This window comes from Drosophila erecta, unplaced genomic scaffold (genome assembly GCF_003286155.1).
Source record: "Drosophila erecta strain 14021-0224.00,06,07 unplaced genomic scaffold, DereRS2 tig00000092-arrow-pilon, whole genome shotgun sequence".
Taxonomy (NCBI): Eukaryota; Metazoa; Arthropoda; class Insecta; order Diptera; family Drosophilidae; genus Drosophila; species Drosophila erecta.
Window position 1 is genome coordinate 12,060,403 of NW_020825207.1, and position 26,119 is coordinate 12,086,521.

The 26,119-nt window shown below is 44.8% G+C and overlaps 3 protein-coding genes across 3 annotated transcripts in view; all 3 read right to left on the bottom strand.

Annotated features, from left to right (window-relative positions):
• Positions 1–9,210: 9,210 nt before the first annotated feature.
• Positions 9,211–10,402, bottom strand: LOC6547637 (serine, glycine, tyrosine and glutamine-rich protein). The gene is made up of 2 exons (XM_026980230.1): positions 10,332–10,402; positions 9,211–10,265 (listed from the first exon to the last, which is right to left on the bottom strand). The coding sequence occupies exons 1-2, from the start codon at positions 10,387–10,389 to the stop codon at positions 9,211–9,213; spliced, it is 1,113 nt and encodes a 370-aa protein (XP_026836031.1). The 5' UTR covers positions 10,390–10,402.
• Positions 10,403–10,862: 460 nt separating this feature from the next.
• LOC6547636 (histone-lysine N-methyltransferase SETD1A) lies at positions 10,863–12,020 on the bottom strand. Its single transcript, XM_001974917.1, has 2 exons — positions 11,960–12,020; positions 10,863–11,902 (listed from the first exon to the last, which is right to left on the bottom strand). Exons 1-2 carry the CDS (start codon positions 12,018–12,020, stop codon positions 10,863–10,865), a joined length of 1,101 nt encoding a protein of 366 aa, XP_001974953.1.
• Positions 12,021–13,280: 1,260 nt separating this feature from the next.
• Positions 13,281–26,119, bottom strand: part of LOC6547737 (zwei Ig domain protein zig-8) — a 45,019-nt gene continuing 32,180 nt past the window's right edge. Inside the window, exons 3-8 of the mRNA XM_001974915.3 lie at positions 23,977–24,054; positions 23,772–23,904; positions 17,068–17,187; positions 16,871–16,967; positions 15,483–15,580; positions 13,281–14,695 (exon numbers count right to left, since the gene is read on the bottom strand). Of these exons, the coding sequence (XP_001974951.1) occupies positions 14,349–14,695; positions 15,483–15,580; positions 16,871–16,967; positions 17,068–17,187; positions 23,772–23,904; positions 23,977–24,054 (873 nt within the window). The 3' untranslated portion in view covers positions 13,281–14,348. The remainder of the gene's footprint in view (positions 14,696–15,482; positions 15,581–16,870; positions 16,968–17,067; positions 17,188–23,771; positions 23,905–23,976; positions 24,055–26,119) is intronic.

The window sequence follows — 26,119 nt, forward strand, 5'->3', positions numbered from 1 at the left end:
ATCCTCCAGTGACTGTGAGCACAAAATCCACACAATAGTAGCAAAACAAGATAAATGAAATTCTGATGCAAATTTGATTTGTTTGTAAATGTTCGACGTTGCAATGCTACCCCAGCCAAGCCAAACTTGCACTTTTTCCCCGCCCTTTTCGCCCTGATCGCCTGGGAAATGGGGGAAATCAGTGGCGGTGGATGTTTGGTGGGCGCTTAGTGGGTGGACAGCAGCAACATGTTGCCGCTTTTCACGCTTTCCCCCTGCCTTTAGCCCCCAGCCCCCAGCAGAGGACATTTTTATGCGCGCATGATTAATTATGCAATTTTGCCATCGGTTCCGTGCTGCTTGTCCCCCAGCTGGCTTTGGGGTTTATGGCTGATGCTATTATGTGCCCCGCTGGGCTGCTCCAGCGCATCAATCAGCATCTAGATCCCGACTTGGCCGGCGAAGCGTAACGCCATCGGAACACTTATTCAATAGTCATGCATGCAATTAGCGGCGAAGAAGGGCGGAATGAAATGGAACTTAAGGGCGGCATTCAATTAAGTGCACGTTGTGTAGTACACAGGGCGTATGCGGAATACTTATATACTTATAATCACGGCTGTTCGGCCGACGGCGAGTAAGTGGGGAAACGTGAGAGGAGCCCAAGACTGGGGACTAGGAATTCGCACGCAAATCGCAAGGAGCACAAAAAAGGAAACAAAAAACTGAAGTTTCCTGTTTAACCGCCCACTGACCAGTGACCACACCACCCCTCCAAATAGAGTCACAATGATGGTCACTGACAATCGCAGCCGGCAGGCAAATAGAGGCGAGCCGGGAGTATCGAGGCCATAATGCCGCACGGTCTTTTTGAGGCACGTTTCAGTTATTAACGGGACCGGGCAGCCTGTAAAGTGCATGCCACTGTCCATTCCAGCCATTCCGCACACTGGCCATTCGTGCTAACGTGACCAATATGCTTGTCATTGCCATAATAATCAGCTTTTGTCAGCACTCGCCTTCTGCTCCTGAAGTAACGCACATTCGGTTGGGTAGGGTGCTTCACTGTACAGCTGAATAATTTCAAGCTACTATCCTCCAAGGATGAATACGGCGAACATGAACAACTTTAGACCGCCACCCAAAGGAAGATCAATATTTTGGTTATATCCCAAAAAAAATTAAAATCAATTTGGGGCTATTTTAGGCGACCTACCCTCATGTTTAATATATGGCCAAGGGATTGCGGGACGAGCAGTAGTTGTGTGGACATGTAGCGTTGCATGCAAATATTTGCTGATCCAATCACCGGAAATGACACAAAACTTAGCAATTGTTTGCTGCAACACTTTGTTCCGCTTGAGCTCTTAGCGGGAATTCAAATGCTATTAGACATTTGTGGTGTTGCGTGGCTCCAATTGGGGCGCAATATATGAATTATAATTAATATCAGCTAAAAGGTTTTTCCTGCCCAATTACGAAATTGACTTTCTAAATAGTGATTTCGATAAGCACGCGATAAGCACATAAGCAAACCCAATATTATTTCCTATATTTACAAAGGATATTTATTTCGTTTAAGTTCAGCCGCTCGGTTGGTACTAACAAATAAACAATAAAGTTGTTTTAATCAAACTGTGAGTTAACTTTGTTAAACTTTTGATAAAAAACAATTTCACATTCTCCACAGCTAAAAATAATTGTATTTATTTTTCCAAACTATAGAGCGGAAATAAAAATCGAATGGAATGTCGATGAAATGAAATCGAAATATTTAAACTCGACTATTTAAACATACTGAAAGTAAGCTGTTGGTGATTATTTTGCCCAGTGTTTGCACAAATTTATGAAAAGTACAGTTTGTGCGCACATTTTTTGGAATTGTTCGATGCAATCCAATGTAATGTATGAACGGAGTTCGAAGCGAAATTTAACTCGATTGTGTGCCTATTTGTTTGAATTTACGATGGCCACAGGCTTTCGACGGTAGTGATTGTTTGAGTTTAATTGAGTTACCTATCCGCGATGGCGGGCGATGAAACAATTAAAGCCGCGAAAGTTGGATTTGATTTTGCAGCTAGTAAACAGCGGCTTGTGACGGTAATTGTATTTCATGATTTACGTCCGTTGATTTCCAGATGCGATTGGTTTAATGTCCAGCCGGATACGGATACTCGTTGGTTTTTTTTCCTGGATTTCCCGGGGGCGGGGCAGTAACACTGTCCTAATGAAGTTGTCTCGTTGTAATTAGAAGTAATAATAATTTCCTAGCCCGAGCACAGTCATTATGAATTTGGATTGCGGCCAAGGAAATGCCATTAATCAAATTAGCGAGCGCATAACTTTTTATGATTATGCTCCGTGATAAGCGCAACTTAGAGGCTGAAAAAGGGGCGTGCGGCGGCGGAGGGGGCGTGACTTTGCATGCAAGGCAAAAGTTGGAGCGACGACAGCGTCGTCCTGGCCATTTGCTTCTTGCTTATTGTTTAATTCTATTTATTTTTTAATAAACAATTTTCCTAATGAAATGTCTGCCCAAGGCCAAGGAGCACTGGGGTAGAGGGTAGCGGGTAGGGGGTAGGGAATGAAGAGGGGGAGGGAAGCAGGAGACAAGCAGAAGCCGCAAAATTAATTACGATAAACCAGCCAAAGGGAAAGGACGCGACGCAGAGTCCTGTAATGAGGCCGCATCAAGTTAATAGTAATTGAAAAATTGTAATGAAATGCAGCTGCTGCTGTTGTTGTCCCGGCATTTGCCTTCCCAAATTAAACCTCCTCCCCTTTGCCCTTGTCCTGGCATTATGCAATACGCACTCACACACACACGCACACCCCCACACACACTTGAACACACACAGGCACTGGGGGCACAGGGACTTGACCCAGGCTTAATTAAACGAAATTATAGCACTATTGTTGGCCATGTGTCTGTCTCATCCTCCAAAATGCGCCCACTTTGCACAATTCTCCTCCAGGCTGTGCGACTTGGGCATTTGAATGCCTGCCAAATGCAAGTGCCAATTAATTGCAATACCTGCTCATTGGCCAAGAACCCTGAATACAGTTTCACTGCAGCTGCGTAATCCGATCTGGCCATTAAGCAAGCCACTCTGGTGATCGAGAGAGGCTGAATTCGATTGAGTGGAGAGCCCGTATAATTGGTAATGATTCAAGTATGAGTTCTAAGTTCTATCCATAGTTGTTCATAATAATTGTTCTTAAACCATTTTACGTTAATAGTCTTTCTCCACCATCTTTAACTTCGGTTATCAGTTCAGTTATCTTCCTGTGCCTGTGCACTGTGCTACAATTGGATTGCAGATTTTTCCGGAAAAGCGAATAACCGATGGGGTTCTTGGTCGGATGTATGGGAAGCAGGCTATTTAGCCGTTGGCTAACTTGTTTATTTTGACATTTCGTGCGGAATTGAACGCATTTTGACCTAATTTGGCACAACAACGGCAATGGGAGCGACACGACATCTACAACTACGATAGCGATGACGATGGCGATGGCGATTGCGATGGCGACGACTGGCAGGCAAAACCGAAATGGCCAAAAGTTGGGGACTCCCCCATTCGCACGCCATGCGAATTCGACTGCAACTGCACTTTGCACTGATTATGGACAAACAGCTTTTTGTTGGCTCCTGTGGGTGGCTTTGCTGCAGGATTGAGGATGCAGCATGTTCCTGCCGCTGCTCCGGCTGCAGTGTCTGCATTTAATGTGCGTTGTAAGTGAAATTAACAGCAAAACTGCATTTCGGCCATCACCATTTGACCATTTGCTATTTGCCAATTTAGACATAAATAGCCAACGACTAGTCGCCCTTTCGACCAGCAGTCGTATCTTAAAGCCATTTAAGCTGCTTGTTGGCCGGGGATTAGGGACGAAATGTTGGCAGAGAGCACTCGAGCTGGAGCCAGATTGGCAGGGAAGGATATGCAAATTGGGACAGACTTTTGCCTCCTTGTAAGTTTCAATCAAAATGCAAATATTGATGCAGTTGACATATGACGTTGTTTGCATCGGGATCGGATTGAGAGCCGAACTCGGAGCAGTCGAAACATGCCTCGCCAGCATGCAGATTTATGATAACAGCGGCAGGGGGCGGGTTGGGAAAAGGATAAGGATAAGGATAAGGGGTCGTACCAAGCACCAAGCACCAAGTACCAACTACCAAGAACCAGGGACCAAATCCTAAGCCTGCACGGGAAAAGCCATCGAGAATGCAATAACAAAGGATAAAATAATAAGATTTACTCATGACTTACTCTTGACTTTGCCAGCATCTGTGGGCGGGATGGGATTGGGCAATGGGTGATGGGTGATGGGTGATGGGTGATGGGTGATGTGAGGACCAGGGGGATGGCACTGTTTTATTAAAACATAAACACAAACAAGATCCCGACAGCAAAAACACCAACAGCACCAACAGCAGCAGCAGTAGAATCAGCAACTATGACGGCCAACAGATTGAATAATGGCAGCAGCTCGAATGGAGACAGGTGCTCCAGGAAAATGGGGAAAGTCAATGGGGAAATGGCAGGTGGGGAAAGTGCTGCGGGCTGCAGGATAAATTAAAAACAAAAAGTACAACGAGAACTCATCGCATTAAATTAGAGCCGAGATGCCAAGATACTGAGATACCGAGATACAACGACGGCTGCCAGGGTAACTTTTTGTTATTATTTTTCAATTTCGTCGTCATCTGCTGCTATTGCTTCTTATCCAGGTTATCTCGGTTTGATGTCATTTTTCAAGAGGCTTATGTGTGTGCGAGCTGGTCTTGTGCATTGCTAAACAAATTTTGATTAACTTATGCATAGAATATCACATTTGTTGTCTTCAAAACAACAGACACCAGCTATGGCTCATTTCCACAAACGAAATTGAACTTTTTTCATGTCAGCAGGGTGAAAAGCTATTACTTAAACTCAACCAATAAATATAAAACTAGGCAATCTTCATAGAATTGGCAATGTTGCAATGGAATTAATTGCTTAAATTTTGAAACTGAAATTTATCGCACAACTTATAGGGCTGGGTCCTTTGCCCCTTTCGCAACGCTTGTGATTTTATTTGATCGTCTTTCAAAGGCAATTCATCAATTTGACTGGCATGTACACATAAATCAACCCAAACAAAACCATAAAAAAGAAAGCCGAAAAGAGAAACTCTTCAAAGCCATTTATAGTTGTATTTACAGATGTGCGCGATGTGCGATGCAGAAAACCAGCAAACGATATACATATTCGTTTGGTAAACCCCCAGTAGTACACACCCATTTATATACACGTATAGTGGATATGATGAAGAGTGAGGGAATGCATGTAGATTGCCACTTAACAGCAAAATAAAGTTCTGCACAAATTTTTAATTGAATGGCAGCGCATTGAAAAACTTTGCGTTGCCACTAAAATTGATTACACTCACCCGCCCATGCTGACGCACTCGAGTTTCGAGAACTTTTGAGATACACATTGAGATATTGGGTAAATTATTGAGGCAGAAATCGGCACTCGTGTCAAATGCATACCGTTGAGTTCGAATCGGAATCGGCATCGGCATCGGACTCCGAGTGCGAATGCGAATCGGTATTGGAATCAGGACCAGAAACCATCGAACACCCAATCTGGAGGCCTGTCGTTTTGCCAGCTTGTTGCAATTTATTCTAATCGCTTGTCGGAGGAAAAAGCAAGCCGATGGATGATGGTAAGCGATGCGTGTAACGATGCTGCACATGAAGTCATCGGTAAACCAAAGCGGGTACACCATGCCATACTACACCATACCACTCCATACCACACCATACCACACCATACCGTACTATACCATACCATACTATAAGAGACCAGGCCAAAAAGGTTGCCAATTGAGTGGCGCCAATCAATCTACTGCTTCTGCCACTGCTGCCGCTCGAAAGTGTGTCAAAAGCCGAGGCCCAACTAAGCCGGAGTGAGCTGAAGAGCGTTAAACTCCGGCCGGATGGCGGACTGAAGGACCAAAGGACCAAAGGACCGACGTACTGACTGACGGCTTATTGTGTCGCTTATGGCACTTAATTGACGCCAATCGCATTGACTTGCAGTCACTCCATTCAGGCCCTGCTGATGGCAAGAAAAATCACAGCTCGTTAGTGCTGCGAACATACGTTTCAGGTTTTCAGCTCCATCTCGAGCTCGAGGTGGGCCAGGTGAACTGGTTAGTGCTCCAAAAAGGGCCGAGGAAGGCATGGGGAATCGATACCAAATTGCCAATCGGGGCTTTCAGCTTGCGCAAGTTGACAAGTGATTATTAAATGCCAACGGCAGGCGTGCAGCCACCAAAAACCAGTGTGTTCTTCAAAAAATTTCAAATTGTGTTTCAGTTTAGTACGAATGGTAGGCCTTTTGTTCGACGAACTTTAAAATGTGCTAAAAGGTATGAAAAAATAGATTTATTTTCAAAAGTGATACAGCAAACATTTCGTATCTCTCGTTCTTAATTGCAGTATATGTGCTAACGCAATTTCAAGGCCTTATTCAAGCGGTTATGGCCCTTTTCCGCTGTTGAATGCCAACCAATGTGGCATTTATCTGCAAATCCAGATGCGGCGGCTTCCCCGAAGCCTCGGCAACCACAAATCAGTTAAGCCACCAAATCAACAGCAAGCAAAACCAATGTCAGGGACAACTACATGACAGCAAACACAAACACACACGCACACACGCACACACGTGAGCACACACACTTATCACATGCAAGCCACTCCTTAAAAATCCTTAAATCACACCATTGTTTGTGCGTGTGTGCGTGAGTTTGTTAATGATTATTTGACGCCATGTTTGATTGACGTGCAAATAACGCCCTTCTGCTCATGCAGCCTCTCATGGAGCACATTTTATTATCCTTGTGTGGGTGCCGTGCCATGTTGGGTGCACAGTGTACACACCTCATGCCCCTGCGTCATGTTAATGGCCACCAAAGACCGCAGTAACCACAAGGCACTTATCAATTTTTGCGCCTTAACAAAATGGCACTCGAGCGTGTATTTGTGTGCGCACTTCCGCTGCTGTCGAAGACGTATGCTTGTCCATGTGTGGGTGGGTGTGGGTGGTTGTGTTTGTGTGTGTGAGCGGGTGTGGGTGTTTCTTTGCAATGGCGTACTTGCATTAATATTCCGTTAAATTGACATTTACACGATGAAGATGATTACGAGGCGCTGAGGACGCCGCCTGACTTTTGCCACCAGAAATTATTCAAGACCTAATTCATCTTCATCAATGCAATAGACACTTGTAGAGGTCCAAAACCAAAACCAAACACAAATATAAATACAGCCGTGCATTAAGCAAACTTTGGCTTGGAAGACCCTTTGAATATAAATGAGAGATAATAAATATTGAAATTCAAATTGGTTTAAATATAACTTCAACATCACCAAATTATTCGACTATAGATATTTGTGTCTGAGATCGAATATAAACAATTGATATCAATAGTTGCAGTTCTTTTTCTTTATATTATCAATAATTAAAATCTACTATTGAACAAATTCCACTTGAATCAAGGCCAATTTTATTTTGCTTTCAATTCCACAACATTACCCCTTACTTTAGGCCACGTCTAATCGGTCACGCATGCCTCGATTTTCCATTGGCGTTAACAACTTCTTTGGCAACACTTTACTGCATTTTTGAGGACAGCAATTTTAGGGCCATTCCGTTCTGGTTTTGTATCTGTCTGAGCAGCACACTTGCAGGGCTCTTAGCAATTTGCTTACATTCAACTCAGCCATGTCCAAAATGGCAGCTACAAGCATTTTCGTCCTTTATGTGTGCGTGTGTGTGTGTGTGCGTGGGTGCGCTTGATGTTGCTGGATAAACTATGTAGAGTCCTTGAAAAACATGCAGGCCAAAGGAGCGGAATGCCAGCGGCTGCAAAAACAACGAGCGCGCAACAAATAGCAAAAATAGAAAGGAAAAGTTAACAGTTGACATAGTTTAGAGTTGCTTGGTCAGACGAAGGCCGAACTGGAGGAGCGTGGAGGAGTGGCCAAAACGGGTGGCCAACGGGTGGTTGGTGGCGACTATGAGCTGGGTTCAAAAGCCACAAGCGTAAGCCGTTGAATGCGGAGCGGGATGAATGTCTTAATCAGAGTGCTGGGGAGATTGGTGGCAAACTAAATGAATTTAATTGCCGCAGGATATGAAAGTAATTATTTTGCAGTGCATAGACACAACACTGTGTGGCTGGGCGTAGGCAGCACAGTGGGCGTGGCGTGGCGTCGTTGCGGCCTGACAGGCTCAGGCTAAAATCGCAATGAAGCCAAAGGCGACCGTATCACCCTATTCCACCACCCACTATCCCCCACTGCCATCGATGCACTCACGAACGGGCGTTCAAATCGCCACGCCCATTCCGCCCACATGCGATGCCCCACTGCCAATTGCCCCGCGGTTATTTTGAGTTGTTCTTTAATTTATTCTCTTTTATGCCTGTGCGTTAGTTGTCCTTCGCCAGCGCATGACTGTGTGTCACTATCCGACTATCAGTTTGTGCACCGAAAAAAATCAGTTCAAACTCAAATAACATGCACTCTTTTCAATGTGCGCATGGCGCTTAAAGCTGCAGAACTGATCTGTTTTATTTGGACAGCTGTTTCCATTTGCCAAGACAATATTTTTTATTTTTTTCCCGTGCAACTGCAGCAAAGAGGTAGCAGCAGCAGCAGCTCTACAAAAGGCAACGATGTGTTACACTTTCAATTGTCGTTGTGCCCCAATACTCCTATGTGCGTGTGTTTGTTTGGCAGAGGAAAGTGTAATGCTGCTTGTTTACACGGTGGCTCTGTTGTGTTGCCTAGATCAACGTTTCTTTCTGGCATTGTTAGTGGCAGGACCTTGTAACACTTTTGATCAAACACGCACGTACTATGTGTGTGGGACATCTCTCACAAACATGCAACAAATGAGCGATACTGCCACTCAATTCGGAGTCCAATTATGAAGGCACATGCGTCTGCTATTGATGGCTCTCTGCCCCACCAGCAATGCATTGCAATGTGTTCAAAACCTACACATGTATGCGTTTGACTCGATTAAAGCATCTTTAATCCACAAGTATCACTACAGCTGAGGGCACTCTATACACTCTATAAAAAATGCGTGTAAATATGAGCCCAACTTTCAATGGAAACGCTTTCGTAATTAATAATTTAGCTCATTTTATTCAAAAGTGCAACTTGTTCTACTGCTGCTGTTCGAATTGTGGCGATCGCACGTAGACAGGAGACGGATGGGTCAGTCCGTAGTTGCGCACCACTTTGGGATAGGTATTGGCATACTCCTGCTGGGGATAGCTGGCTGGCTGATAGGCCGAGGTATCCTGGCTGACCTTCGAGTACTTTCCACTCCTGGGACTAAATCCCTCAGGCTGGTAGAATCCGTTGTAGGCATCGATAAGACGACCCGCTTCCTCATCGTCGTCCACGGATCGCCTGTTTCCGCCGGTTTGCGGTGGCTTCTGGGATCCTGGAGATGGTGGTGGGTAGGGGTAGGGTGGATAGTACGGTGGGTAGCCGTAGTAGGGGGGATAGAACGGAGGAGGTGGTGGGTAATACCCACCTGGCCTGGGTCCGCTGCCATATCCACTACCATATCCGCTACCATATCCGCTACCATGTCCGCTACCATGACCGTTCCCTTGTCCATTTCCGTGAGCTGGTTTTCGCGTAGTTGTGGTGGTAGTGAAGTCGGTGCCATTGACCACAAGAATGCAGTTGACAGTGGTCGCATCATCGTCGTCGTCATCGCTGCCACTTCCATTACCACTTCCACTTCCACTACCACTGCCATGACCACTGCCGTGTCCGCTTCCATGGCCACTGCCGTGTCCGCTTCCATGGCCACTGCCGTGACCACCACCGTGTCCGCCATGACCACTTCCACTACCACTGCCACTTCCACTGCTCGATCCCGATCCGGAGCTGGAGTCGGTATTGGGCTCATACTCAATGCTCACCACACGACCCAAGCGCCGCTCCTGATCCTGGTCCAGGTCATTGGTGGAGATCACGCAGAGCGGACGTCCCTTCTTGGGCTGATCCCTGGAGCCGGAACTGAAGATAGCTGGAATGAAGTTGCCAGCGGCGAGGCCAGACGCCAATCCCTTGATGCCGGCAATCGAGCTGCTGAGCAAACGGGCCTCCGATACCTCCTCCTTGCCCTGGGCGAGCCGGAGCAGCTCTTTGTACTCCTGCCGAGTCACCTGATGCAGACGCACCAGCTGCGGACGACTCGAGCCTGTCATGTGGATCATTAGAGATCATTAGCATCCTTTTGCCAGGATTAAGTATCTGAAAACCTCACCAGCTTGGGCCGCAGCTGCGCAGAGAACGATCACCGCCAGAACTGTTAAGAACTTCATGGCGATTGCGAATAAGCTTATTTTGCTCTGTTCCCTTGCTTATATATTTCAAAAGTCTTTCTCTGCCGACAAGTTGACGACTTGACGACTTGACGAACCGAAATTCCCTTTCGGCATTGTTATTTAAATGGATCAACCCAAACTGCTCATATACAGTTAGCGCTTTGCACTAATCGACTCCAATCTCCATAATTTACGCGTTGACCCAGTTCTTCATCATGATCTCGCCCTGCCCAAAACTCGTTTAATTAATGAGTTTTCTACCCAAACACGACAAGCTATGCTAGTTTTGCTGATTGAATGATAACATAATTTCTTTTTTCGAGCTTGCAAAGGAGACCGATACTACAGAGAAATTACTCATAGATACTCAAGAAGATATATTCTAAGAAACGCCTAACTAAAGTGAGTCCCAGACTTGTCTCTTTACTTGGATAATAAAGCCAAAATGTGTATTTACTTTGTCTTGTTTATTAGTTATGATAAGATTTTTGGAGGTACACAGGATTGTAGGGGTATAAACGGTTCTTATAGCGATAGTCATCTTCATCTTCAGTCTCGTAGGAGCCTTCATCTTCCTCCAGGTCATCTTCGGCCTCGAGTTTCTCTAATTCCTCAATGGCATTGACTTGAGCCAACAGGTTCTGATCCAAGTAGGGATATCCATAGGGTCCATAGGGCTGCGGACTGTAGGGACCAATGGGGGGCTGGGGTCCATAGGGTTGTTGGGGTCCATACGGAGCTTGTCCATATGGGGATGGTCCATACGGAAGTTGGGGTCCATATGGCAGAGGACTTGGATAGGGACTGTAGGGATAGCCGCCATAGGAGGGAGGTGGCGGATAGGGAGTTCCATATTGGGGCGGCAGTGGAGGGTAACCATATTGCCGGAAACCATCAGAGTCGTCCCTCAAAGTGCCCGCCCTTGGATAGGTGCTTTTGTTGACCTTCTTTTTTTTTAATGGAGCTGGTGTCCTGGTCTCCACTGCCTCTTTCTCCTTACTAACTTCCAAGGACTGCTTGAGAAGAGGGGATTCCTCTGCTGGGTTAGACGTCTCAGCTTTGTTCCAATAGTGGGCGTAATTTGGGTAAGGATCCTGGGTGGGGAGCTCAAGCTCGCCATCCTTCTTGAGCACCACTATGCAGTGGATGGCAGAATCTTCTTCGTCGTCTTCGATGTCCCTGGCCGAGCTTCTAGCGGAGGTCGCATCCTCATCCCTGCCCTCTCCCTCTCGGGATTTGATCACACACAGGGGCTGACCATCGAACTCCACTTTCTCGGCCTCGTCGGGCTTGCTGAGGGTGGTGAGGCCCACGATCCGCAGGAGAGAGTTCCATCCGGAACTCAAGGTATCACTCACGGTGGCAAAGCCTCCGTTGATCAGCCGGGCCTCAGATATAACATTCTTGCCATTGGTCAGCTGCAAGACCCGCTGGTACTGGTCTTCATTGATTTCATATACCCGCACATATTGCTCCTGCTTAACTCCAGATGAAGATGGGGAAGGTGGTGCTGTGACATATACTCGTATTGTTTAGAATAAGCTTTTGTGCTGGGAAAAGAACCCACCTGTTTCCAAGCTGGCAAAAAGCGCCAGAAACAGCAGCAGCGATAGTGACATCTGCAGCATGTTCTTAGACCTGGACAATAACGGACTGAAATGCGTCTACCCAGTTCTGGTTTTATTTATACCTTTCGCTAATATTAATATCAAGGCGAATAAGAAACGAACGGTTCATCAATCCCGCCACATTTGGAGACGAATTGCAATTAAATCAATTTTGGACGGCACCCATCACATCAACATCAGCGTTTGCGACATCTAACCAATGATTCCATTTGAATACATTATGCCGAGAGTCAATGAACGCATTACTAGCATTCCCCCCAAAACTATGACAAACTGGTTTTTCTGGCGAACTCAGCTGTCAAAAGCGATCTGGTTCTAGTTTCTTAATATGTGTTTGATTCTCGAAAGGGAGCATGGGAATGCAAATGAAATAAATATAATTCATTCTAATTCCACAATTTAGTGTAGTCTGTGGCTCACATAAACAAGCAGTCAGATGAAATTAAGAAAGTGTTGAATAATGGTAATGATAATTCTGATGTATTTTCCATGAGTGACGAAATGATAGCTCCATGCCCGACCCACACAGGATAACGAGGGATTTTAAATTTTCTAAATTATAATTTTATTGAATCGATTCGGTTTCATTTCACAAAACTCTCGCCTGCAGTGTCCGTGTTTTTGATGTGGCGTTTAAACAATCCTATCTGTATATGCATAAGTAGGGTACCTATGGATACGCACACATATAAATGATTTGAGAGTACCTGGCTTATATATGTATGTATACTTGTTAGCTGCACTGCTGTGACATACAATTGTACATAACGTATTTGCTAGGGTTTCGTTATTGTTTTAATGATTTTTTTTCATTTTCCATCAACTGGAGCCGACAGTAATACTTGACACTCAACGGATTTAGCTTAGTTAATCGCCTGCCGATTAATTCCGATTAATTCCGAATAATTCACTATCCATTCACTCTATTTACAAGATGCGGGCTCTGAGTCCTGGGCTCCGTGTTAAATTTAACTAGCTTTTACTATTATTTGAATTGTGTTATGCTTAGTGTGGTTTAGTTAATTTGGTTTGCGTGTGAGTTTTGCCAATTTTGCCTCAGTGTGCGGCTTACCAACTAGGGCGGTTCCCAGCCTGCGAATCGCATTTATCGGTTTTATCTGTTTATATCGTTTAAGAGTTAATTAAAATTACAATTTCGTCTACTAATGAATTTATTTACAGTGCCTGCACACTCGCAATGCATTCATATCAATTATATCGATAAGCACAATTATAAATTGCATTTAATATTAAATTTCCCCCTCATTTATATTTGTTTCTTTCGTTTGTTTGTTTCTAGCCAAAACTAATTATGTACAATTAAACGAGCTTCACCCACAATTGGGTCAGACACAAATAGGTTAATCCCCAACTTTTGAGAACTGATGGATGAAATTCAGCATCCGCTCCCGTAATTTATCCGCTTATCGGCTATACATACATCCATTATCGTACTTAAACATAGCTAATAACTAAAACTGATAAATGTGCAAAGCAATAGAACACAGAACGATCTTTTGTTCTCAATTGGCTGGGCTTACACATGGCTCCAAGTACTCTTGAGTAAATTTCTCCTGAATGGCAATTATTTACAGCAAATTTCCATCGAACAACTTGATGCAATGGGCTACTGTGGAGTGCGAGTTAGTTGGCAGTAAAAGATTGCATAGAAGTGGGGTTATTGTGATTCCAAAGTACTGGCTCTCTGGTCGATAATCCGACTGTTCGGGGTATTTATAGCTAGTAAGTCTTATTTCATAATGAAGAGGTGTGTAGGGTTTTGCTATGGGTGTGCAGTCAATATTGGGTAGCAGGAATGAGTTTTACAGACAACTTACACTTGAATATGGTTAGAAGACGGATGTTTGGTTTTGATCAATCGTTTTTCACCCATTTCTCTAGACATTGTAAGGCAGTCCAGGAGTCAAACAAGTTTGGTAATAATATGTGATTTTGGGGCGTCCTTTTATTCGATTGGTTAATGGACCAATTCAAAACAATGTAAATTAAGTAGCCTTTGTTCCTCTAAGTCGGAGATCACGTAGAGTATGATTCCCCACGAAAATGCATAGGTTTTCTCAGTTTTCCAGGGATTAGCTGTCACTCTTTGTGATATAACGTTGTTATATACTGGTTCGCTTATCAGATAATATGTTTGCTTTTCCACTAAGTGCAATCCTTACAAGTACGTAAATATAATACTTATGGTTGAGCCCCCCATGCGATACATAGAAAACTTAAATCACCTTGAATATGTGTGTCAATGTTGTGTGTGTGAGTAATTGTGTTTTTGCCTTTTTAGTGTTTCGCTGCGTGTTGATTATTCCTTCATCTCAGACACCGAATTGCCGCTGGGCGTTCTCTCAACATGTTGCACGTTGCTAATGTGGATGCTGCTGCTGCTGCAGATGCGGCTGCTGCTGAGGCTGCTGATGCTGCTGCTGCAGCTTTTGCTGCATTTATTCCTATTTCGCTGGTCGTTAGCGTTCCTCGCTTCGGGGGCCCCATTCCCGCGGATTTTGCCACCGCTGCCGTGGCATGAAGATATCCACACCCCGTTTCATAAAAGTGCTGTAGGCAGCAGGACACAATGCTCAGCAGCATGCAGCAGATGCCGCAGTAGAAGCTGTTGCTATTGCTACTCGAATTGTGTTGCATGGCCGCAGGATGTTCGCCTGTTGGAGAGCAGAATCAAAAAGGCAATTAGGGATGGCGGAATATTTCCTACAACACACGTTCCTGGAATATTTCAGTACATTACTCGAGTTACTGGAGCTTAAAGCAAAAGAATGCAACTCTACTGGATGCTTGAGCAAAAAATCTGTTGACAATCGATATTGATTGCCTTTAGCTTTCACTTGACAGAATGCTCAACTCGACGAATGGAATAGCACGTAGTCTATATGTTCATCTATTAATTGGTTCGAAACAATCACTGATTGGCTTTGTTTGGGCTTTTCTTCGTCAGTTATAATAATAGCACTTAGCTGGCATGCATGCACTTTCCGTTAGAGCCAAAGAAAAACATTGGCAGCCAAAGTTGTTAAAGTTCTCGATGATCTCTCGAGCACACAAGCTGCTGCCATAAATCCCCGAACCCCCTTTTCAGCCGACTTTGCACACATGGCCCGTGTTATTGGCCTGCAGCAAAACTTCCTTGCTGCAGCGGCAACTAGAAATAATTTCCGTGCTGCTGCACAAATACAAACATGTGGAAAAGGCAACGAAAAAAAAACAAAAAAAAATCTAAAAAATAAAAAGCGAACAGCAATTTCTCGCCGAGTCTGGTGCAATGCAATTACTGCGCGGCCACTCCCCCCGTTGCACTTGGCATTACAAATTGCGAATGTGCCGCTGCTAACAGGCAACTTCCACTTCCCGTCATAAACATGCAAAACTCCCTGACAGCACACAAACACCAGCAGGACTAAGCCCGTTGTTGCACTGCCACTCCTTACTTACCAATAATTACGTGCACATAGACGCTCGAGGTTTTTGCCACCGTCGGCACACAGGTGTAGTTGCCGGTATCGCCGGGCATGGCGCGCTTGATTTTTAATCTGTGCCATGGAGCAGGGTGGAGCCGGGTGGAGCAGGGTGGAGCACCGGGAAGAGAAAGCATAGAGAAAGTGAAATGCAGTGGCTGAAATGGAAATGGCAGTGCACGGAAGGTGGGGAGCACAGCCAAACGGCCAGAGCCAAAAAAACTTCAACAAAAAGCACAAAACTTTTGCTACTTTATGCGATAGCAAAATGTGTACCGAGCTGCCTCCACCACTGACTCTATTTCAAAGTTACTTGCATTGAGGGAAAATATTTTGTTGGTTAATTTAATGTTTAAAAGTTATCATGCATTAGCTTAATTAGTGGCTGTCACTTCATTGAGTTCGTTCAGGTAGCAGCATTTTCTGCACATTTGTTTTCTATCTTCTGACATGTCAAAATCTTTTAGAACAGTACAAATTGTTAACATGGATATCATAAATAAATCCATTTATGAGCTAGCCAGATTTTTAATCAATTTCTTAGCCAAACACTATATTAAACATTTTATTAAAAGGTTAAGGAATTGTTGACAGTGCAGTTCTTTCCAAGAACGTTTTCTAATCCCTTTCCATCTCCGTCGACGGCACCTGCATTTTATGGTCGTCTGCGTCGTTAGTTAACAGCATAAATGGGCAATGATCGCGTGGCGGAAACTAAAACTGGGCAAATAGCTACATCGGCCACAGACTCCGGGCTCAAATCCGGCTTTGACTTAGCTGTGACTTTAACGAAAGCAAATTAAAAGTCGCACACGGACAACTCAGACACACAGCGAAGGGATGAGCTTAAGGAGTGGAGTGATGGGACCAGATGATACCACACTGCAAGAGGTCAATCGTAACTATAAAGCTATGTGTTGTAATGGTTACCTATTTGTAATAAACTCATTTCTAAGAAAGGTACTCTCTAAGGAGTACCAACCACTCTAAAGAGAAGTAAGGATATCCCTGCACAGATTCTCCTCGATGCTCTCCAGAGCCAGACTGCCGTTTGGTCCTCTGGCCGAGACTCGTCCTTCGCTTTGGCCTCAAAATGTCATTCAAAGTCGTGGTCCGTGTTTCCCCAGCCGGCTGGTGAGGACATGGCTGCAGGACTGCAGCCTATAACAAACCAGCTCGACTGGGCTTTAAACTACCCTATGCCGAGTGGTGGGTACCTGTCCTTAATTAAGTGAGGCGGTATTTTAATGCGAAATAACTGAAATGCTCGGCACACATTTGCACGTTTGCCAAGCGGAATGCCGGAATAGCGTAATGGCTGAATGGCTGAATGGTGGAATGGTGGAATGTTGAGTCGTTACATACCTGGAAGTCAGGCCGTCAGTCCAATCATCCTCGACGCGAATCCGGGCCAGGGAGCTGTCGATTTCATTCTCGCTCTTGCCATCGAGCATTTCGCTGCCTGTAATGCGAAGAGTAGCAAATTGAATTGCGTAAATGAGGTGGAGGTGCGCCAAAATGGGCCAAGGTGCAGGCCGGCGAAGTTCATTACGCATACGCACCTTTGTACCAGAATATGTTGCCCAGCTCGTGGGGTCCTTGCATAATTTTACATGTTAGGTTTATGTCACTGCCGGTCTTAACCATCAGATCGCTGGGCCCGAAGATTTCCGCTTTGAGTTCTGCAAAGAAAATGAAACAAAATAAACGAGAAAAGAAAAAGTCACTTTGGCTGCCAGTACACAAAGCCCACTCTCTTCCCTCTTTGCCGTAACAATGATAATAATAATAATGTTAATGATAACGTCCAAGTGCACGTTTGTCTGCCAGTGTACAAGTGTGGGTACTGCCGAGCCTGGTCCCTACTTTATTACACAGACGCGTGTCTCTATTATGCTGGCGATAAGCTTTTGTTATGCCATATAAAAGGCAGTCGGGCACTGCGCTGATACCTGCAGCTAGCTAGCTGATTTTTCCGGCACCGCTCTCAGCGGAATTGGCAAAAAAATAAATGAAAAAAAAAAAGACAAAAGCCTGGCAGATTGGAAAGAATTTTCTGCCTTCCGTTTGGACCGCGAAATCAAAATGTCAACCATTGAAGTGCCTTTTGTTGTCGCAGCGTCAATGATTTCAATTGAGTAACATCATCATGGGCAGCCGCTAAATGTGATTTGTACTTAAAGCTTATGATGGCTGACAGTCGGCCTAATGGATCGCGTTCCCAATCGCTCTTGCCTCAAACTCAAAATCCAGCTTTTCCCCAAAGTGAGCGCCAACTCTTTCGCTTCTGCTCCACTTTCCCCGTCGTAAACTGCTGGAAAGGAGAACTTTTGAGGCCCTAAACAACCGCAGAGCCAGTGAAATAAATTGCAGCCAAAACAGGAGGGGGCGCATTGCAACTGGAACATCTGTATCGAGCTGAAACACACACTCTTATTCCCATTGATGTGGCTAAGCTTTGCGGCGAGCTGCCTGCCATTCAATCGTGTGGCAAAAAGCGAACAAAACGAAATTTGAATGCTCCAAAAAGCAGTGGCAAAAAGTGTGAGCCTGATGATTTTTCCATAACTCCTTCGGCAGCCAAGCTTTAAGTCGGTCCTTAAATCAGTTGCAGAGGTGTGCGTTCCAAAAATGTTAATCTAAATGAAATGCCAAGTAGAAAAAGTAATATACATCCCCAAAACAAAGAGGCAGCAGTGCCAACCCCAAATGGAATTCGAACATGCTGGGCGATTATCTGGGTGTTTTATAGACCCGCACATATATATCTAGGTCCCAGGGTTCCGAGGAAAGCGAGAAAAGTGGAAAAAGGTGGCAAAAGTGCCGAGTGAGGCATGTTGTTGCCGCTGATGGCCGTTGTTGTACTCTATAGCCTGTACATATGTACGGATGTGTGTGTACCTGGCAAAACAATTGTGGCAGCGAAAGCTAACCGTCTATGACTTTTGCCAACCTCGCAGTGCAAGGAGCCGTGCCTGCGAAAATTATTGCCTCCCAGACTCACACACACACACACTCACACTCACACACAGACAAAGACACATGCAGCTGACAAAGCGCCTGTGGTTCCCACAGGGTGGGGGTTTCCAAAGGATCTTAGTTTCGCCCAGGTGCGAACCCGCATGACAGTCGGAATAAATGGGAATCGCTTCGAGAGGAGGTCCTCTGGAAAATTGGTTATTTAACTATAATTAGATTAAGTGGGCCGGGCAATTGGCAAGCTGCATTTGGATGAGATGGGAGACGAGATGGAAGACGAGGCAGTCAGTCAACCCACACGGCTATTTGAAGTTTTCATTAGACCTGGTCGCTGTTGACCCAGCCCGAAAAGTTGCAAAGTCTACTCCTGGCCGCAAGCCAAAGTCACAACGCCCGCGTCGTCCTTTGCCCGCCCGTCCCACCCAGCACTATCCTGGCAAACAAAGTCCTTGCCGAGCCTTGTTTACACACAGCCAGCTCGGGCTCAGACAGTGGAGAATTTTGTGCAGCCGCAGCAGAAAGTTGCAAGCGAGGCAAGCAGGGATTGGGCGTGGGCATTGGGTCTGGGGTCCGGGGTCCGGGAAATGCATTTTCATTTTTCTTGATTTCGTGCATAAAATGCGCATAAGCCTATATGGCCATAAACATTTGGAGCGATGAACTTTGCTGTGGGCCCGGCACAAAACATGGCATACTTTTTGGGGCCGCTGCATCGCAGCAGCCTGCTGCGGAATCCTTCTGCTCTCTCGTTTGCGGAGCAGAGCTGTAAAAATTTATTACCCTTCGCCTGTGTTGATGCATGTTTGCACACATGTAGCAACTTCTCGGTATTTATTGCACGGAAAACAATATCAAAGTGGGCCGTGCTCTTTAAGGTTTTGGGCCGACAATTAATCGGACGTGGACGTGCAATTGCTCGGAATTAATTGTCAAATCAAATAAACAAATTCAATTTGTAAAAGTCAGCCGCATTGCCAGCACAATTGATGAAGTACTCCGCCCCCCGTCAGTTCCATTTCCATTTGCCTGTCAGAATGGCCGTGCCATTCAAGAACCCTCATTCCACAAAAAAACGGCGAAATGAAAATGCCAAAACATCATCATTGCCTACGAAGTCCCAAATTTCGGCCTTTTCAGTAGTCTCCATTGTTGTGATTATTATTATTATTAATAATTCGACATTGCTGCAGAGACATTAATCATTTCCCCCGCCCCCACAGCTCGCCTATCCTATTTCTCGGCAATATCTGAGTAATTTATCATTAGGGCATTTTTTGGTCTAGGCATTCGCTGTAGAATGTAATTTGAGCGGCAAATGAACGAAATGGGAAGCAAAACATTTGATTGCCGGGCAAATTGGGCCGAGTCCTTGCTATCTCGTCCTTATAAAAACTTATTTCTTTCACTCTATTCGCACGGACACTTGCTCACCTGGCCATTTGTTGTGCACCCTAAGCAAATGTTAAATGTTTTCGCAATTTGCAAGCGATTTGGGTCAGGCCCAAGACAATGCAACAACATTTTGGCGTTGGAAAGACAATGAGAATCGCTTAACTTTTAAGCCGGCTCAAGTGCTCGCTTCTTGAGCAATCAATGTGCATCATAATTGCCAACATTTTCTTGGCTTTCGTCTATTAACCCCAGAAAACAATTGGGTGGCAGAGCCGAACTTCTGCTCTAGAGTATTACTGCAAACTCTGGCTTATAACGATTTCTTTGTTTTTGGCAAGGCCACGTTAATGGATTTTTGGGGCACACAATTATTTTTCCATTGAAGCTGCCAAAGAAAACTCCCCGAGCTGAAACTAATTTAGTGCCGCTTGAGGAAAAACCAAATAATAAAAGCCACTTCCCAAGAAAGTGTCCCAGTGGAAGTTATTATCGGTTTAGTTGTTCGACGTTTCAGTGTCAAGAGTTTGTGAATTTTCAGGGTTTTTCTTTGAACAATTTATTAAAAGTAACTAAAATTTAATACTTTAAGGGCTGTGATTTTCAATCAAATAAATGGATTATAGCTAAGATTTTAATATGTTTCCTAACCGAATAGAACTTAAAACCCATTAATAATCTGTCTTATTCCTTTGGCAATTAAAGTTAATTTGTATCTTCCCCTAGGGTAAATGTGAGTTTTAAACGCCGTTCTAAAAGGGATGAAGTCCTGCAGACAGAATTTGTTTATTGCTCTCGAGTTGCTGTTGCTTATGCTTTGGATTATTATTTGCGCTTGATTGCATGCAATTTGCTGGCTGCTAATGTCAACAGCATCAGCGAGGCAAAGTGTTGGTTTATGGTGCCCAAAATGAGCCATCTACTTGGCATCTCCATCTTGTCAGCTACGCATTCAAATTACCTCCAATTCCTGCTCCCCAGATCTCCCATCCTTAGATCCTTCGGCTGGCTGCAGCTCTTCCGCTGGCTGTGCAATTTGTTCTCCACTCCCCCTTTTTCCAGCCCCTCGACTAAGAAAGGTAGCGTTTACGCTTGATTACATTCACGCTGGTAAACAAATTTTTCCAGAAGCATCAACAACACCTTTCTTATTATGCGCTACCCGCGGGGTACTTGGGTTTCACGCAATCGTTTTCCTCATATGCTTCCATTCTCTTAAAATCTGTACAACTAATCTTAAGATTTCAATAGTAAAATGGAACCATATATCTTAGAAGACTGGTAGATATATCCTATGCATAATGAGTCGTTATTATGGGCAAGAGTGTATATGCTTCAATTCTTTTAAAATCTCTCCAACTAATCTTAAGATTTCAATAGTAAAATGGGACCATATATGTTAGAAGGCCGGAGATATATCCTATGCATAATGAGATTATGATAGTATGGGCAAGAGTGTGGCAAAGTCGGTCCGCTGCGGTTCCTCGGCTCCCTCGATTTATTTTCTTCGCCCCAGCAGCACTTATCCTGCTGCTCGTCCTTGGGCTGTCAGTTGGGTCCTGTTCTCTTGTTGTCACTCGGCTTGAGTGGGACAGGGACACATAATTTAATTTACAATTTGCTCGCTTTATCAGCGTGTTTGGTAATTTGCCTTAAATTCAAAATTAAATCGAGTCGGGTCTGGAGTCTGGAGTGCGGAGCTATCTATGTGCATATAAACATGCTCCCACTTTTGACACCTACTGGGTGGTGGCCAAGCTACATTTTTCTGGAGTACATAAAGTTGGTAATTTAAGCAATTGGAGCGGCTGCTGCAGCATTAAAATGTCAAAAATATTGCGGCCAAGGCGGAAGTCTGTGGGTTGGGGGAAGTGTTGCCATGTGGGTGGTTTTAAGTGGGCGGAGGTGGAATGGTGGGCGGAAGGCATGGCCCAGACCGAAGGCGATTTATGTTTATGATGCCGCTGGTCAACTTGGCGCTGTTTTGTTTATCATTCGCCGCGTTCTCCACTTTCATTTCTCTTTTATTTTCGCCGGGATGGCGTGTAATAGAATTTTCACTGGCTTCGAAAAGAAACAGCAGCCGTGGGAGAAAAAACATAAATTTATGGAATTTTTAGTGCACAATTTTTTATTTGCATAAGCGCATAAAAATTCTGGCATAACAACAAACTTGTTTGCAGCGACAATGACGGCATAGCCCAGCACAGTGGAGACACCATAACGCGAACGTAAATGGCTTAAGTGTGAAAAATGAGTAAGCGTTTACTTTTAAATTACTTGGCCTCTTTTATTACACCTAAGTGATAATTTCATACCACTTTTGCTCATGCAGCTGCAGAACTACCATGTTGGCAATAGACATTTTGTGGCTTTAATGCTTTTCACTTCACTGTGCGCACTGGCCTGCTGTTTTCTGTTTGCTGTTTGCTGTTTCCGCGTGAGTGGCATGTCGAATATTTTATATGCACATTTCTTTTTGGGCATTCAAATGAGTTCCAGGATCCCAGGCTGCTGGGCGTTGTGTGGGCGTGGCCGGTTATATGCAGCCGCCTCGCAGTCATTTGCATTTCCGCAAATGTAATATTTATGACTCTATGTGTCTGTCTATGTGGCTCTGTGAGTGTTTGAAGCTGACTTGTCAGCCTGTCAAGTTTGCTCACATACGTGTAGATAGTGGTAGTGTGCCTGGTCCAGCATGCGTGTAAACATATATTCAAAGCTCTCGTTCCCGGACTCACTAAAAGATTCATAACCGAGTCGGGCCCTGACCGAAGCATTTTAAACTGGCCAAAAGTCGCTTGGCCATGTGGTGTGGCTAAAACAAGCGGGCGAGCGTTTTGGAGTGGGGTGGGGTGGGGGGGGCGTGCAAATCAGAGATCAAATAAGCTCATTGAGAGCATTCTTCCGCACCAGAGGCTTTTAGCCAAATGCATTTTGCTAATATTAAATGCGATAAAAATGCACCGAACAGGAACGAAGCCGAAAACCCACAAACAAGGCTTACACATATTTCGGCCGGGCGAGTGTGCTGCCAAGGATAACGTCTTTCACAACCCAGTTTCTGATGTGTGACAAGGGTTCGCTCGCTTCTGACCCAAGTGCACACTAATTACCCGACCAATTGGCAAGGAAAAGAGGTAAGCAGCAAGCACCCGCCCACGTTTAGCCACCAAATTGTTCTGCTCAGCAAGCCAATTTGCACATAATCGAATTGAAAATTGTATAATCTCGAGCAGCATTCTTATGCTGGAAGGAAGCTGGCTGAGTCGCTCGACGGGTGGCCCGAATGGCTCCAAGCGGCGCTCACACGTTCCGGAGGAGGTCCTGGCAAAATAACATGCATATTGTATGGCTTGCCTAAGCTCCTGGAAGCCTGCATAGCTTGCTCAAAACTGCTGGAGAGCTTCAATAGCTTAGCCCATAAAGGTAATCACTTCGGTGGCTTGTGACCAATTTCAAGCCAGTCTTCTTTTCCCCTCTCCTTCCGTTTCGATTGGCCTACTTTGCAGTGCCGGATAATGGTCGAAATTTTGATTATCAGGCTCCGGAGGTGAATCATTGGTAATGGTTATGAGATAGCACAAGCTGTTGCACATCTCTAAGCTAGATGAGCCCAAGTTCTGGGGATTAAATGTTATTTACAACTGCAGTTAAACTTTTATTACTCAAACTATGCTTCAGCCGACCCAGCTTGTGAGGTAAAAATGAAGCCACAAAGTGAGCTACATAAATATTACATCCAGAAGACCAATTACATTAGGTCAAAATAAAAGTGCTGTGTCCTGTAAACAAAAAAACTATTTGTTGTAAGACATTGTGCAACGGTCCGAGGAAAATGAAAATTAAGTTGTTTACCCCGTCCAAAGAAAGCTAAAGAACCGTGGCCATTACTCACCCACAACGTTGAAGGTGTACGACAGGGACATCTTGGGCTCCGTGTTGATTTGGCACTCGTAGACGCCGGAGTCACGTGGCTGCGGATACTTGATTTGCAGTGTCCAATTGGCGGAGCCATCGGGTCGCAGAACCTGCGGCGAGGACACGGAAAACTTTAAGTTTCCAACCGGTTGGGGGCGATGGGGATGGGGATTCTGTCTTACCTGAAAACGCTGATCGGATGTGTAGGTTGTGCCACCGGCGGTGAGTATATGCAGATCACGTTTGCGTATCCAGGAGACCTACAAGAAAACACGGAAAGGGGATCGGAATGAAGTGTTTTTCTCAGTTGGACCGCTGCCGCGTGGCAAAAGTTTCGGGAGCATTACAAATTCCGCACTTAAAAGTTTTTTCTCGCAAGTGAGTTAAACGTGTTTTGTCTGCTGTTATTCCCAAACACTCCCAGGGGTTTGGGAGGATGAGGTGGATGAGGTGGCACAATGGAAGACAAAGCGCAAAGTTTACTTTCCTTTTACTTTCTTTTGGTGTTCCGGTGCTGGTTAATCTTTAACATTTTGCTTTTTGTTACTGCCATTTAATCAGCAAACAAACAAAGCGCAGTCGTGGCGGTGAAAAACAAGAAAAAGTTCGCACGCTTAAGCCGTATACATTTGAGCGTGAAATGGCCAATGTTACGTATACGCCCCGTTGCTAGGAAATGAAAGATTCTCATACAAATGGCCCTTGACAATTGCGAAACTCTTTAAGCCAGTCTGGTCGTAGGTCAGTAGGTCGGTCCAATTTCGAGAAAGCTGCTTGCTCAGCGCGATTTCCAATTGTTTCAAATAGCCTTCAATCCTTTTCGAACGGGCAATGAGACAGCTTTGACGCCATTTTCAGCCTTTATTTGGTAGCATTTTTATTATTGCTTGAATTACATTTTCATTTGATTGCCTAGCGCCTTTGCCTTCGCATTGGCCTTCGTCCTTGGCTGGAAAATCTTTTGGGGAAAGTCATTAACCATGATTTTGTGTCTCCGCTTCTGTCCCAAATAAAGCGGCCTGTGATTTCCTAACAGCCCACCGCCCACACACTTTGTGCCCTTTTTGGCACATTGTTTCCAATTTATTTGACGACCTTAGTTTCTCTGGTTGTTCCCGGCTATTGTGATACTCAATTTTAATTACATGGAAAAAGTTTTCGGCCCCACTCCAGCGCACGGAAACTTTAAATGTTGCCGACTGTCAACATTAAAGTACAAAATATGCTACCTCGTTAATAATTTTAATTGTTCAGCCCCTGGGCTTTTGATTTGAAAAACAGTAATGGGTGTTTATAGTAACAAACTAGCGGCCATCTAATAAATTCATTCGATTCGGGACTTAAATCGGGGCACAGCCTATTGGAAGCGGTCACGTAATACGTAAAAATAAAAATCATTCGCTTGTAAAACTTTTATGAGCTACTGCCGCTTTTACGCCCCCCATTTTCATTGGCGAATTGTCTGGGCTAAATGTAAATTAAACCGTTCGATGGCAGCAGGAGGGAAAAGGTCAAATCTCGGCAACATTGAGAGCGATTTACCCGTTCGTTATTGTCGCCGGCACACAGTGCGTATGAGTAATGCCGTGTTGGCCTCCGAGCAAGGCAATTGTGATTCTGCACGCCGTAAAGCGAAATCAAATGGAACTGTAGACGCGACAGGCGGCAAAAATAAAATAACTATCCGAATGGCAGCTTTATAGCGCCCGAGTCGGAGTTGCTCAATTAGATATTCCAGGCCAGCGCTTTAATATTTAATTCCAAAGCTGAAGGCGGCGAAAGTCAAAAGTGAAAAGTTGTGCAGCGCCAGCCAAGACGACTCTCGACCCGATTCTCAGCCATATCCCCTGTCAAGAAGTTGTCCCAATCCCAGGAAATCTCCACCGAGGGACGACAGGTTGCTGCAGAGCAGTCCCGTGAGTGTTGAAACTTTGCTGGGTATAATTTTCGTAATGTCTTTAGGTTTAAATAAATACCACAAGCATAGTTTTATATTATTTAACACTTTGCGTTCGCTGCGGCCGGAAACTTTCACTCTACGTGCACCACTACTCACCTCCTCAGCCATTACTTTCCCTTTTTGTTTTTCTGTCATCTTACAGGAAAATGCCAAATGAAAGAAGTTTCAGCTGAGGTTGCCACAGTCTGTGTGTGAGTGTGTGTGGTGTGTGTATGTGTGTATGTGTGTATGTGTGGTGTGTGTATGTGCGAGCGTGTGGAAAACTTGGCGAAAATACATTAAAAACTTTGCTGACGCATTTTCTGCGTCTCTAACCAAGAGAGACTTTAGACTTGGCCAAACTCGACGGAGCCAAAAATAGTTGC